This window comes from Carya illinoinensis, chromosome 10 (genome assembly GCF_018687715.1).
Source record: "Carya illinoinensis cultivar Pawnee chromosome 10, C.illinoinensisPawnee_v1, whole genome shotgun sequence".
Classification (NCBI taxonomy): Eukaryota; Viridiplantae; Streptophyta; class Magnoliopsida; order Fagales; family Juglandaceae; genus Carya; species Carya illinoinensis.
In genome coordinates, this window is record NC_056761.1 from 12,628,036 (window position 1) to 12,643,545 (window position 15,510).

At 32.6% G+C, this 15,510-nt stretch overlaps 1 protein-coding gene across 1 annotated transcript; it reads right to left on the reverse strand.

Moving 5' to 3' along the window:
• Window positions 1–9,105: 9,105 nt before the first annotated feature.
• On the reverse strand, window positions 9,106–12,638 carry LOC122279942 (probable methyltransferase At1g29790). The gene is made up of 2 exons (XM_043090858.1): window positions 10,988–12,638; window positions 9,106–9,532 (listed from the first exon to the last, which is right to left on the reverse strand). The coding sequence occupies exon 1, from the start codon at window positions 12,129–12,131 to the stop codon at window positions 11,007–11,009; it is 1,125 nt and encodes a 374-aa protein (XP_042946792.1). The 5' UTR covers window positions 12,132–12,638; the 3' UTR covers window positions 9,106–9,532; window positions 10,988–11,006.
• Window positions 12,639–15,510: the final 2,872 nt, after the last annotated feature.

The window sequence follows — 15,510 nt, forward strand, 5'->3', positions numbered from 1 at the left end:
AAACATTGCGTAATTGTTTTGAATAAAAGTAGGGTCTACGATTAAAAAGTTAGTTTTTTTTTCATATGGGTCCCATATTAATTCATTTTTTTCAAAGCGACTGTATGCCGCTTGCACAACCACGACTATAAATATTATTTCTCTTGATAAAAATACATGTGTTAATGTTTGGTTCTCTCATTTTTTAAGAAAGATTTTCAAAAGAAAATTCAATTTCAATGGTTGAAAATTATATTTAAATAATTCTTTAAATATACCTATCTATTTTTACAAAGGAAAGTATCTAAAAATATATATATATATATATATATTCAAATGTTCTTATTCACTTTCACATTACCTAAGAGAACTAACAGTGGATTTTGTAAAATCCATTGTTACGTAAAATTTAAAGAAAAGTTGTCTAAAAGGTGCATCTAACGGATGGTGCATTTTATTTCTATTTTTTATTTCTGTAAAGTATTGCCTCTAGATGTAGAAGAAAATGTACTCAAATGTAAACATATTTTTATTTATTTTCTATCTCTTCTTGTACTTTTTCTCTCAAATTAATTTCTCTCATTGTACTTTTTCTCTCAAAAAATATTAAAATGTATAATATTAAAATGATATGAAGAAAAAATAGATAAGATGATATATGATATATTGTAAAAGTCAGTATGTAAAATAGAAAAAATGAAATTTGATGATATATTTTAAAGGATATGATGAAAAATTTATTGGAAGTGCTCTAATAAACTATATGGCTAAAACAAACTTATGATCCCATCAGTAAAAGAAAAAGAAGTCAAATGACAAGTTACATCTTTTAAGGATTGAGAAATGCTTGGCATTTCGCTAATGGGTTTCGAACAATGTTTTGAATACCGTATCGGATGGCGTACCGGTCAAGGCACTGGAACGAAATATTTCGGTACCGGTATCGTTTCGTGTACCATTTCGGAATAGTCGATATATAAATAAATTATATATATAAATTACATTTCAAAATAATAATCTATATATGAATAAATTATACATGAATACATATGTATATATAAATTATAAATAGTCTAATATGAATTGGGGTAAAAAAATAAGATTATAACTTAAAAAAATGAAAAAAAAAAAAATGAAGGCCGAAATACCGAAATACCGGCCGGTACAGGCCGATACAGGCCGAAATATAGGCCAGTACCGGCCGGTACGGCCGGTATTTCAGCCAGTACGAAACAGGTACCTTACCTGTACTGGCCTGGTGACCGGTACGGAATATACCGGCCGTATCGGCCGGTACGGTACGGTACCAAAAACTGTGGTTTTGAACATTTTTTCAGATATATTTTATTTTTACTTAATGATTAAATAAATATTTTTTTATTGATATTGTAAATTTTATTTATTTTTAAATATTTAAGAATATTTTAAAAATACATAAAATAAAATAAAATAAAATTACACTTATTGAGACCCAAATTTAGATGCCAAGTCAGTGATTATAGAGCCATTCTTTAAGAATCATCAAATAATTATCCGATACCCATGAAATAAAAGACTACAGGGGACCCAAGGATTAATAAGTGAGTTGAGACCATTTGGATTAGGCTATATATATATATATATTAAATTAGACTAATTTAAATATGAAAAGTATTATTCTTCATTCTAGTAATTGTCATTCTCATTCATACAATGATAACACACATTTTAAATTGCTATCAATTATTAATCGACATATGAAATTATTTAAAATATACCATATTAACATATATAAGTAAAACTAATAAAACTGGGGGTTGATGGGTTTGAGCTCAATGCTTGCTAACTTCTGGAGTGTTGGGTAACTTTTTATGCTTGGCTTACCATTTTGATGAAATCTTATTGCCTTGTGAATCAAAAAGTAATGATATACGCACTCCACATTTTTATGACACATTTTACAATAATATTATAAGATGAAGGTATTTTTATAAAATAAATACTTTTCATTTAAAACATAATTGTGAAAAATGTTGTGTACTAAACGACATGATTTTTTAAACTTTCATCTTGTTGAAAAGTTAGTTCGAGACTCAAATGTCCATAAATAGCCATTAGAACTAGGGGTGACAATATATTACATGGTCCGTTAACTCAACACGAACACGATACGATAATAGTGGGCTAGGGCTTAGACTTAAAGGGTTCGGGTCCAAACAGGTTGACCCGTTAAGACACGATTGCTTAACAGGTTGATAACGGGTCAACCCGTTATGACACGTTAAAAAAGTTAAAATTACAATTATACCCTTATACTTAAAAATAAAATTGTTAGAATTTTAATTTCAATATTTTTATTATTTGGATTGTAATTTTGGACTTGTAATTAGTTTTATAATTTTTATAGATATTGTGATTTTAATATTTATATAAAATTTTACTAAATTTAATCAAGTCAAAATGGTTAATTTCGAACCTATTTAATCCATTTACATAAACAGTTTGAAACATGCCATATTGTGTCGCGTTAATCTATTTCATAATATTTGCTAATGAGTCAAAACAAGTTGATACGACACGACCCGTTATATTAATGGGTCATATTAGGGTTTGAGATTTTGACACGATAAGCTTAAAGAGTTGGGTTAAGATTGACCTATATAGTATAATATACATGCTTTGACACGACACGAACATGACTAGTTAACACGATTTGACATCCCTACTTAGGACTGGCATGTTAACATGACAAAGAAGCTCAACTGGTTTTGTTCTACCCCGTATTCAATTCTTTTGATACTCGTTTGTTTATATAGGTGAAATGAGATGAGATAAAAATTAAATAAAATATTATGAAAATATTATTTTTTAAAATTATTTTTATTTTAGGATTCGAAAAAAAGAATTGTTTAATATTTTATATGAAAATTTAATAAAATTATAATGATGAGATGTGATAAAATAATTTGCCAAAACAAATGAGCCACTCTTGAGTTGTAAATGGATCGGCTATATAGGATTTTATTGCAGATAAGGAAATATTTAGTTTTTAATTTTTTTCAAGTCCAGTTTTAAAATTCTTGAATGCAAACCATTTTTAGGCCATATGATAAGGAGAATTTTTCTTTGCATTATCCAAGTGTAGTTATGAGAAATTCTTAACTGAGAACTTGTTCATTACAAAGATTAGTCGAAACTTTATTCCGAACATGCTTTTTAAGTAAAAAAAAAAAAAAAACCCCCTATTTGATCATCTACTGGTGCTGTTCTCTGACTATTGTTAATATTTTACTCCAATAAGGTTTTGGACACCTTACCATATTCTCCTTACTGATCACAATTTTTTTTTTTTTTTGCAAGATCTTCTTCTGTTTCTTTTTAATTTTATGAGTAACGGAGGGATTTGAATTTGAATACCCTCGAATTTCTGCCCGAATTCAAGAGTTTAAAATGAAAAAGAAATAGACACATAAATTAAGTCTTATAACATTTATGATTGATTGAGTAAAGTGATAAGGTAATATTAAATACCATATACTCACTTTATAGTCTTTCTTTCTTCCAATCTAGACTCTAGAATTCCAAAAACAAAAACAAAAAACTCTGTAGATCTCGGAGATACTTGAGACCATGTGGGAGTTTTGTCAAACTCTAAAGATCTAGAAGTACTTTTTGCAAGAGGAAGGTGTGTGGAGACATTCAACTATCTTTGCAATATCAAATGTGATTACACTGACGATGCCAATGCCAATGAATTTTGATACCACCATAGATCTTTCGAAATGTATATGCAGTACAATGTCCCAGTTCTTTGTCATGATTCATAATCCAAGAACTCCATTTTGAGGTCGAGCAAATATTCTCTAAATCCTTGAAGAGAATATTTCTTGAATCACCATGCAGTTGCTGCAAATCAGAGGAATGATAAAAACAAATAGATTTATATATATTTCTTCCATGATCAATGCCTAGCTATGAGATAAACGGTTTCTCCATTTTCTTACCTCTCCATGTTTGTCTTCAATATTAAAAAGATGAGTTTTCCTTTACATAAGTCTGTGTGTTAACACATCATTTAAAATGGGACATATTCTAACTTAAAAATAAAAAATCAAAAATCAAAATATTAATTATTTTTTAATATAGCTTTTGTGGAAAGCTTGCACATCAGCACACGAGCTTTCCACATAAGCACACGCTGGGTGTGTAAAATAAAACTTACAAATAAATTTTCTCTAAAAAGATCTCTCAAGTTTTAACTAGCAAAGCATCATTTATGATGTAAAACCTTATAGCCCAACATCCTCTTTTATTTAGTATATTTATAAGAAGCTATTTTTTAAAAAAAATATATAGACCCATGAGTTGGGATGAAAATTTTTTAAATAGTATTAAGATAATTTGTGAATAGTAATAAGATAGTTTGAGTTAGGTCCGGTTTAGTATCTCTTCTAGGCTATACGACAATCAAGTCTGCCAATCCAAACAGCATGAATTGTTTATATTTCATTTCTAAGTTTTGAAAACATCCACTAACATAAACAATATAAAGTGAAATAAACAGTGTAAATATGACATAAAACAGTGTTGCCCAGATGACTAACACAAGAGGGGATGAATTGAGTTATATTTAAAAAATTAACAATTATAAATCAAATACACAATATAAAATATAAACAAAATACGAAGCAGCAATAAATATAAAGAGTAAGGGTAAGAGAGAAGCAAATTCAGTATGTTAACGAGGTCCGGCCCCACTGCATACTCCCTCGTCTCAAGCTACCCCTTGAGGATCCACAAATTTACTATTCAACCTCATTCAAGTGGAGATAAAAACCTATTACACATTTGAACAACACCGCTACAAAGGATCCGTGTAGAATAACCTCTATACTTACAATCATCTTACACGTGGTGATTCAACTATTTCCTATGTATAACACTTTCTACACGCACAAGAGTTATACAAACCTTTTTACTGATACAAGAACTAATAGTGGGTAAGTTATCAGAAAACAATTCTCAATGAGTGAAATAAGAACAATACAGCCCAAACGATATCTCTCTCAAAATTAACAAGGATTAAGATTCAATGTTTAGAGAAGAGAGAATGAAAACTTTGAATGAATGTTGTATGCTCTTGGTGTTGTAAATGTGAAACTCTCAAATAATCTATGTATAGGCATATGAGACTTCATATTCAAAATTAAAAAGATTCACATGTCAAATACAACATTATTCACTTTTTTTAAAAATTCAAATAAAAGTTCATTCTTTTTCATTTGTCAAAGACAACATCATTTATTTTTCAAAAAATTCAAACATAATATTTTAACTTTTCATTTATGACAAAATAAGTACTATTTACTTTTCAAAAATTTCAAACAAAATCATCTACCTTTTGCATAAGTCAAAAAGAGCATTAATCACTTTTGAAAATATTCAAATAAAGCATGTACATGTGAAAGATGACAATCAATCATCTTTAATATTTTCAAAATTTTCAAACAAAATCATCTACTTTTTTTATAAGTCAAAAAAAATATCAATCACTTTTGAAAATATTCAAATAAAGCATACACATGTGAAAGATGACAATCAATTATTTTTAATATTTTCAAAATTCAAAACTTCAATCATGTCATTCACATGTGAAAGATGACAATCAATCATCTTTCAAATTTTTCAAATTTAATTTTCAAAATATTCATGCACATGTGGAAAATGTATTTTAATGCTTTATGATAAAATATTAATTTTGAGCCTTAATCCTAATTTCAAATTTTTAAGAGATTTACAACATTACTCTATGAGTTTTAATGTAAACTTGTTCCCTTCTTACTCATGCTTGGTTCCTTAATGTGCTTGACTTCATTGTGTAGATAACTTGAGTTTGAGACTTCTTTACTCTTTGAATTCATTTGTTATCATCAAAATTAATGTATAAATATATAATTATACGAACCTTAAAACCTTAAGTTTAACAAATAGTAAAGTGAATAGTGTAAAATAATAAGTGAACGGTTGCTATCCAAACAGCAGGACCCACCCCTTTATCAAATCCCAAAAGGTAAAAACTATTTTATTTCATCTCACTATTCAAACATATTTTTTTACAAATCATCTCATCTCATCTTAACTAAAAATCTCACTACTATTCAAAATATATCATCTCATCTGAACTGCATAACCAAATGAGATCTAATGTTTTGTAAGGTTTTGAAAAATGAGAGAGAAAAAGTTGAATAAAAAATATTATAAAGTTAAAATATTATTAGAATATACTTTTTTAATATTATTTTTATTCGAAAATTTGAAAAAGTTGAATTATTTTTTATTTTTTTTTTTGAAACTTTAGAAAAATTGTAATGATTAATTGAAAAGGTTGTAATGATTAGTTTGAAAGTATTTGTATTTGAATGATTATAAAAGAGATGGAATGAAATGAGATTGATAATTTTAAGATGGAAACTTTAAAGTTTCCCTTAGTTGTTGCCAGTGTTGTTCTGAATGGAGCCAATGGAAGATATGAAAGCTTTGTATGATCACCGCATTGATACAAAGTTTACAAACCGTAGCTGATGTTGAAGAAGCCAGAAGGTATCTTTACTTCAGTTAACATGTTTGTTAATGTGTATAATGCTATCCATTGGATCAAAATGCATTTATATTTGTCACTGATCTGTAATCTATGAAATTGATTCTTTTTTCTAGATCCGGACCATATTATCATTGTTTTTGCACGACTTTTCAGTGAATTGGGATATTTCTTTCTTTTTTAACATGCTTTGCTTGATAAATGAGATGAAATGAAAATTTTATGAATAATAATAAGATGATTTGTGAATAATAGTGAGATAGTTTGAGTTAAGTATTTATTAGATTTTAGGAAACGAGAGAGAAAAAGTTGAATAAAAAATATTATAAAGTTAAAATATTGTTAGAATATAATTTTTTAATATAATTTTTATTTTAAAATTTTGAAAAAGTTGAATTATTTTTTATTTAAAAATTTAGAAAAGTTATAATGATTAGTATTTTAAGATACATAGGACATGGACAAGGGTAAGTGGGCCCAACCTCCAGCTCCCAACTTTGCTTGCATGCCCCCATCTGTGGACAGGGCCATCACCCTGGCTAAGCAGATGTTGGATACGGTAGTAATTGGTGGTGATATGCTGCCCAACCCTAGAGGAGCGAGCGACCATGAGTTTGTGATGTCGTGACTGGTCTTCAAGTTTAATGACCCACGGTCATGACCATGGCAACCATGGGCCATATAGATCATCCCATTAATCTGTTTGATCCATGACCACGGTTGTGGCTCGTGGGTCGCTCGTGGGTCTATTGTTCGATTTGTTCAATTTGGTTTTTTGTTTGATTTGTTAGATTTCTTATCTGTAAGTTTATTTATATATTTTTTGTTTGGATTTATAAGAGCTATATTTTTTAATGCTTTGTACAATTTTGTTGGAATTTTTGTAAGATCTGTACAATGTATTCTACAACCGTGTAACATAGTGTTGAACAGACGATAAATGAATTGGGGGGCCAATCTACACCCTGCATCCAGAAGGGGGCACCTGCCCATGAGAGGCAGTGCCAGGGTTCGGTGGCCCAAACCGTCATCCCCGCCCATGGGGGAATCTGGGTCGGGGGTGGGACTGAGGCACCTAGTTAATGGGGGTGCAGGTAGCACCAATATAACTCTAACTAGACTTAAAAGCAGCTAACTTCACTATATCCCCTAACTGTCATTAAAAGAGGCTGCTAGACATCACTCTAAGAGGCATTAGAATTGATTCTTGTCTCTACGTAAAGGACGTGTCCCACCACTGATCGTAATTGTCAATCTACAAGTCGCTATGTGGGTGGCCCTAGGTGCCTATGACAACTTCGATGCCTAATTCAGTAACAAATTATAGATAATAATTCAAGAATGTAATTAGATGGATTGAGGTTTAACTATTACCCATATATATAGGTGTAGAGGTCCATTGGATCAATGCTATCAACAAATTAGGTTCACGCTATACTTAAGTGTAAGGCTTATCCCTAAGTTATTGGAATTATTTGATCGTCATATCGTGAATATCCATAAGTTGAGGATTTATACCTAATAATCAGGGCAGTCAAGTGACTTCTCCGAATGGATATTCTTCAAGGGTAGTGGGCCTTGGGCTTTGATTTGGGCCATATTGATATTGGCCCTCCACTCTAGATCTAGACGATATTCTTATTATTGTTTTTGGGCGAGCTTTCAGTGAACTGGATATTTCTGTCTTTCTTTCCTCTTTAACATGCTTTGCATTTGTGCAGGTGGACTTACTGAAAATGACTTCATACTTGCTGCAAGGACTTGATGTGCAAAACCTGTTGAGGCGAACAGCTGCTGGTTTAGCCGCTAGCATAAAGATGATGTAGAAACGTTGCAAGGATGCTCTGTCAGCCACAAACTGCTTCTTTCTAGTCGATATTTTGGTTTTGGAAGGGGACTACCTTAGAGTAGCATTTGTCTATTTAAGAGGGATTATATTAATGTCCATTTGGCGTTCTTGTCTTCACTAAGAAGATGAGTGCTAATATGACAAATGAAGAGCTAACAGTAAAGAGGCTGGCAATCCATAGAAACAGAGTCATGGCTGTCTCAAAATATAAGCATCCCCGTTAATCTAAGTTTGATATTATAGAAAGTTGCCAAAGTATTTTGGACAAATGACAGAACTAGGCTCAAGCCCATTTTCTAGAAAGTTAACAACATAATCGACGAAGTAAAAGCTAAATGAAGAGTGAAATGATTTCCCTTTTTCGCTGGCAGTGAAGACAAGAATGTTAAAAAGACGGACATGATAGGATAAAGACATTTTATCCAACGCGGCGGCACATGATTTCTATGAACCCTTTCTGGCTGTATAACCAGGCAGCAATAGCACCTGAAAAGGCAAAGAGTTTTGATCCTTCTTTTTTGTTACCCTTTCTCTATGCTTTGCTTCCTTTCCCCACTTTATAACATGTAATGGAATCCATACTTTCACTTTTGGGCTAAGGCCACCACATGGTGGTCGATAGAACAAGCTTAACTGCTCTGAAGGTTCATTTCTACATAACTGACAGGAATAGCAATAATCTCTCAAAGACCAATAAAGATTATCCAACTGGAGTAATTATTAGGTAGTTCCAGAATATAGATCAGTAGTGCTCCTTTCTCATCACAATATGTCATGCCATTGAAAGTTAGGACTTGCATAAACAATTTAGTGACATTTTATGGGAGGATGTGAATACCAAATCAGGAGTACCTAAAAATTTCCATCCACCTCATATAAACCTTTCCCCCCAAGATCCCTGTAGATATACATCCATAATTATAACTTCCTATGCTTCTTTGCATTCTACGACCCCTTACATCCCTTATAACATGCAAGTGTATAACCCACCCTGCTAGAAGTAATATATTTTGCTTGCTAAACTCCTTCCCCAAGGACTATATCTTCTAGGCGTGTACGAAATCATGGTATCCAATCCTTCGAGCGGGCAATATTCTCAGCGATCAATACTGCAAGCCAACCAGAATCTACCAAAAGCAGTCAAAATATAAGTTGCAGAAAGTCGCATGAATGGGCAATTTTGGATCTTGGTACGTGTTCATTAATTTAGATAGATACATTTTAAGTTTCATGAGGAGAAAATAGAGAACAGGCTACAGAGAGAGAAGCAAAATCAAATCCTCAAAACCCTCAATCCATTGAAATGGAGACGGTTAAGAGAGTTTAAGGGATTTGAACTTGCTGGACTTCCTAGGATATGACAGTATAACTCACAGAAGGATCAAACCACCACAGTGCATAATGATTTACGAAACTTGGCCAAGCAAGAATATGATGTCTTTAGGTTGTTTGGATTCGTAAGGAACCCATTAATTTTTGACAATCCTATTCAGTTTTCTTCGCATGCAAACTTATGCAAAAAAGTTGAATCATATTTGATTTTTTATTGATGCTAGGTGTATCCGTTTCTAGTTGGCTTGTGTCCATTTTATGCAATAAATAAACAGTTTATATCAGTTTCTAGTTTCTAACTAGGTGTAATCTCTTGTATACTTCCCATGTACTTGAACTATGCCTATTTCAATATCAATAAAATATTGTCTTACTTATCAAAAACATTTGTTCTTGAATTAGATTCAAAATGTTAACTAACAATTCATCACTACTATGGGTTATTAACCTCCGCCTAGAGTATATGTGAATTTTAAGGGATTATCCAGGTTGATGCAAGGCATGCCAACTCACTTTCTTTACCAGAATCCATTGCACAGCCCAAAAACAAAGGTTCACTTCTCAGGAAACACTCTAGAAGGGACGATTATACCAGTATACAGTAGAGATCTCAAGAAAACTAGTGACGATATCACAGCCATAGCAGGACTCGGGTGAAAAGGTTACTGATCTAGGGCTCAAGAAACTCGATTCTTTTTACTTATAAAAAAAAAAAGAAGAAAGAAACTGTTCCAGAACACTTACATAGATGCGGATTCTGATTGTTGAACTTGGGCACATCAAAAGAGAGTTCCAAAATGACAATTAGTTTGTGAATTTAAGGCAATATCTAACTCCAGAAACACTGAAATAATTCGATGATATTGCAGACATACTTATGCAAACAAGAGTTCAAGACAGATCTGTGCAGTGGACAAAATATCATCAAAATCAATTGGAATTGGCAGAGCCTCAAAGACCTAAATCTGTATATAATAATGCAATCGAATTCTCTCCTACGCTATCAGAAAGAGCAACAAATCCCCTGACTTATATTTCTCAACAACCTTTACACTCAATTGTCCTCTCACCAAAAGACCTAGCATACTCAATGTTTCTCAGATTAAGAGTAGCACCAACAAATGCCGGATCCAACCAACTTATAGTTAAAATACTGCAACCTAATTCTAAATGCACAGAAAACTCCACCCAAGTTCTAAAGCACTATAAAATTCTGATATTTTGCATATAACACAGAAAATTTTCTCTACCTTACATCAAATTCCCCCTTCATTTGGACACAGGCTTATGCAAAAGCGCAGTCAAGTAAACGTCCCCGTTCTTGGAATTGGCCTTGATCCCTGTCGCCCACTTCACCTTCTTGTACCCCAATTTTCCAATCAACGGCGCATAAAGCTTGTCAAGATCCACCCCTTTGCTAAAGAAATGATCCAGCCACAGGTACCCTCCACCCCTCAACACTCTATCCACGTCGTAAAGCATGAACTCCAAGGCCGTCAACGGTATCCACCTATTCACGGCGTGGCCGCAACGCACAAGATCCACCACCCCATCGAATACCGGAAACCGCTGCTGCAGCGGCACGTGCAGCGGAACCAGGCCCCTCAGAGCCACCGCCTCGTTGTACGGAGCGCCAAGGTTCATCGTCGTTGTCACAACAGTCACATTGTAGAGCTTCATCCGCGCCGCGAAAGTCCCGGTCCCGCCACCAATGTCGAGGCCGAGACGGAGCACAGAATTAGCCGCCTTGGCAATCTGTAAGAGTTGTGGGATCGGGAGGTCCAGGTCGTCCCTGTAACTCATCAATCGGGTGGCTTCCGTAGAGAGGTCGAAACCCAGGTTTGGGTAAGAGCGCACGAGGCAGTTGAAGCTTTTGCATGTGTATTTATCCCACACAACGTTTTGATCCGGTAGCGATGGAGAGAACGGATTGTGGGAAAGAGACGAGGTGGGCTTTGGTGGGGTTTGGGAGAAGCACCGGCGGCGAGGGAGTGGATGGCAGCCACGCAGGATGAGGGTCTCGGCCACCCCGTCGGAGTCCTGGGGGCAGAGAGAGAATGGGGTATAATTCATATATCGGTGGAGGAGGTCTGGGTGGTAGTGGCAGGAGGTGGCGATGGGAGAGATGAGGGAGTAGAGGAGGAGATCCGATGGTATGGTGGCGGTGCCGGCGGTGGCTTTGGTGGCAGGATTGGTAGTGGGTTGGAGGCGCGTGAGGCGGTTTATGGTGGCGCGTATGGTGTTGAGCTGGTGAAGAAGTCGGTCAGGGACAGGAGGCGGAGCTGGGGGTTTTACAGAGGTTTGAATTGTGCAAGAGAGATGGTAGAGGGAGAGGATGTTGGTGGCCACCATGGCTACGAGAAGTAGCAGATTCAGACTCATGGTGAACCCCATTTTTCTACCTTCCTTGGCCTTGTTCAGTCTCTACAGCTTTTGCTTTTAGGAGGATCTCTGCTCTCTAGCTTGCTGGCTTTTGCTGTATCTGTATCGCTGCACAGATTTTGCTTGCTTTTAAGCTTGACTGTTTGTTTAGCTAATCAGTGAAAGTAAAGTTAAAAGCTTTAAGATCCGACATGTGAGCTATTCGGGTACAAGATTCAGATAATGTGCTTTCTTCCTCTCAGCTTCTTCCCATGGCCGTTACGAGGAACTGTAACGGCGAAGGAGAGACATGGAATCTGGAACCTCACAAAGTTTGACGCAAAATCAAGTAGATTTGGCTGGGATCTAAACGAGTAAAGTAGGTTGCATGGGTCGGCCGAAAGGAGCTGAGAGTCTCAGCAGTCACCACTATTTTATTTCGAAAAATACTTAAGGCACATAGATTATACAAAATAATCCTACACAGGTCAGTGTGTTCATGTAATTCATCAGATCGTAACATTTCGACTTCGGGTTTGGTTCTGTAACAACAGTCAATAGTGACTGGAAAATTAATGAACGCAGAAAATGTTAAAGAAAGGGCGAGACAATAAGTGGAGGATTCACGTGAATTTGCGACCCAAGTCCAAATTGTTCTTTGTTAAAATAATATTTTTTTATTTTTTTATTAATTTTTCTACTTATTTATTTATACGACTTTAGTGATTTGTTGTACCCATAAGATTGAAAAAATTTAATTACACACAACTGCGTACTAATATTTATATTAATTGGATGTGATTGATTAAAAAATAAATTTTATTAAAAAAATATTAATTTAAATTTTAAATATGAATGAATCAATATTAATATTCAGATTAGTACGCGACTTTACTTATACATAGTAAAACTCTTTTTGATTTTTTATTGGTAACAATTTTTTTTTTAAATTACTTATCTATTTAAATAATAATATTTATGAAATTTGTACTTTTATAATAATAATATTTTTAAAAAATCATATTTTCACAAATGATAAATTTAAATTAGATCATTTCAAGGATGGCAATTTTTTAAATTTTAACTATAACAAATATGAGTACGATAGAAAGTGTAGATAATTAAAAAAAAATCTTTTTTATTGGTTAGAACAAAATATTCGTAAAAAATAATTTAGGTATTAACAATAATTTTCCATATTTAGGGAATTATTGTCTAAATCTCAAAACCTTTCCCCAAAAATAGATAGTTGGATGGAGATGGATTTTTATCAAAAGGTTAAATTTATTTATTAAAATTTATACGCAACCGGATGCTCTAAGAGCATTTTTATTGGATTATCTAAATGCAAATGTACAATTTACATAATATGACATGATTTTACATTTGGCTATTTCATTCAAAACTTATTTTCACATTGGATTACTCATTTATTAGTCAAAATAATAATAAAATATTATAAATTTAATAATTTTTTTTAAAATTATTTTCTATTAATTTTTTTTTCTAAATTAAGAGTTTATATGAAAATATATTATTATTTTTTATTAAATAATATAGAGAAATAATGTAGGAGAAAGGATGAGAACGGAGATGGAGAATAGAGGGAAGAGAGAGAATGTATAAAGATATTATTTTTTATTCATTTAGATGTGAAATAGTAACAATCAAATTTGAAATAAACCTTAATTTTACTTTAGCTAAAAGTCAAAAACTTTGAAATTAGATAATTCAATGTAGGGTATTTTCAAGTCCTATTAGCTAAATTTCTCATTAAATTTACATTTGCATAATCCAATGAGAATGCTCTAACAAGGCATGATCATGTTTGGCTAATTATACAATTAATTATCAATTCTTACTTTAAATATATATTAATAATCTCAAAACAGTATACTAGAGCGCATCAATGTTAAATATTCTATTTCAATATTTAAATCCATATGATCACTCCAACTGAATTCAAAACTTTACTATAAATCTTAGAAAATCTAAAAACTTCACAATTTCTCATAGCCAAACATCACATTAGCAGCTTCTAACAAACATATGACCCCATCACAAAAAGAAAAAGAACTCAAAAGGACAAGTCAAAAGTCTGGATAAACCTCTTGCCAGCTATTATATGTAATAAACATTCAAAATCTTACTTATTGCACAATAATCATTTAAGAGTAACTCTCAAACTTCGAGAGTGATCAATCGCATAATTATCTAAGATCCATGAAATGATAATAGACTGCATGTGACCTAAGGATTAAATATTGGTGAGTTTGAGATGGAGCATTTGGATCAGGTTTTCTTTACACAGACTGTGGTGCCTTTGGGTAAGAAAACTGTTAAATGTATTTAAGAAAAATTTATAAAAAATTTACTTATCCATGGGTATATGTTGAAAATCATTAAATTTAAATTTCAAATAAAAACTAATAAAATGAGTTTTGTTAAAAAAATAAGAAATGATATTTGCAGTCGTGGTTGTGCAAGCACCATACAGTCTCTTTGAGAAAAGTGAATTAATAAGGAACCTACATGAAAAAAAACTAACTTTTTAATCGTGAACCATACTCTATTTCAAAGCGATTGTATGATATTTATACACTTCACGACTGCATGTAATATTACTCTAAAAAAATATAAATAAAGCTGTAAGTATACGTAGAACTACTCTTTGGACAATATTATTATAAAATTGAAGGGTTTTCTTTTTCCTTGCTTTAATTAGTGTTTTTGACACCTTATTAAATGTAGACGTACACAACACTTGCAAAAGATGGAAAATGAGAGATCTAATAATGCCACGTCATAAACAAGATTATTAAATGCTAAATAAGTAGTTGAACAGTCATATTCCACGTATGAATCAGATATGGAATATAAATGCCAATTGGAATGCCATAGTCACTGTAAATACATCATTATAAATTATTGAAAGTGCTTGGAAGGAAGGATGGTGCTAAATTATTGATTAACATAATGATTCGAGAGTGACACATAAATGATACAAGGTTTTGTTGGTTGTGTTGAAAAAGAGCAGGATTGTATTTTGCCTAGCTTGATGTTCAAGCTGCACCAACAGGAAAGTGAGTTGGTCCAATATAATATGCAGAATTTAGAATGCTGAATTTTTTTTTTAAAATTTCATGTATAGTCATTTTTATATATTCTTTCATGCATTTCACTTATATGATTAGTTGTATATTAAAAAAAATCTATACAACTAATTATATTAGTAGAGCGCACAAAAAATACGTAAAAATAACTATATTTAACATTACTAAAAAATCTATACAGCTAATTATATTAGTAGAGTCTGCTTTGATACTCTCCCAATGAAACTAATCACATGTTTAAAAATATGCTTTTCTAGTTGAGACTCTACCTGCACTTCCAGCTACAATTTTTGGTATTG

What these genes read in the sequence shown, in the direction of transcription:
- LOC122279942 (XM_043090858.1), bottom strand. Translation starts at nt 12,131, where the DNA reads ATGGGGTTCACCATGAGTCTGAATCTGCTACTTCTCGTAGCCATGGTG.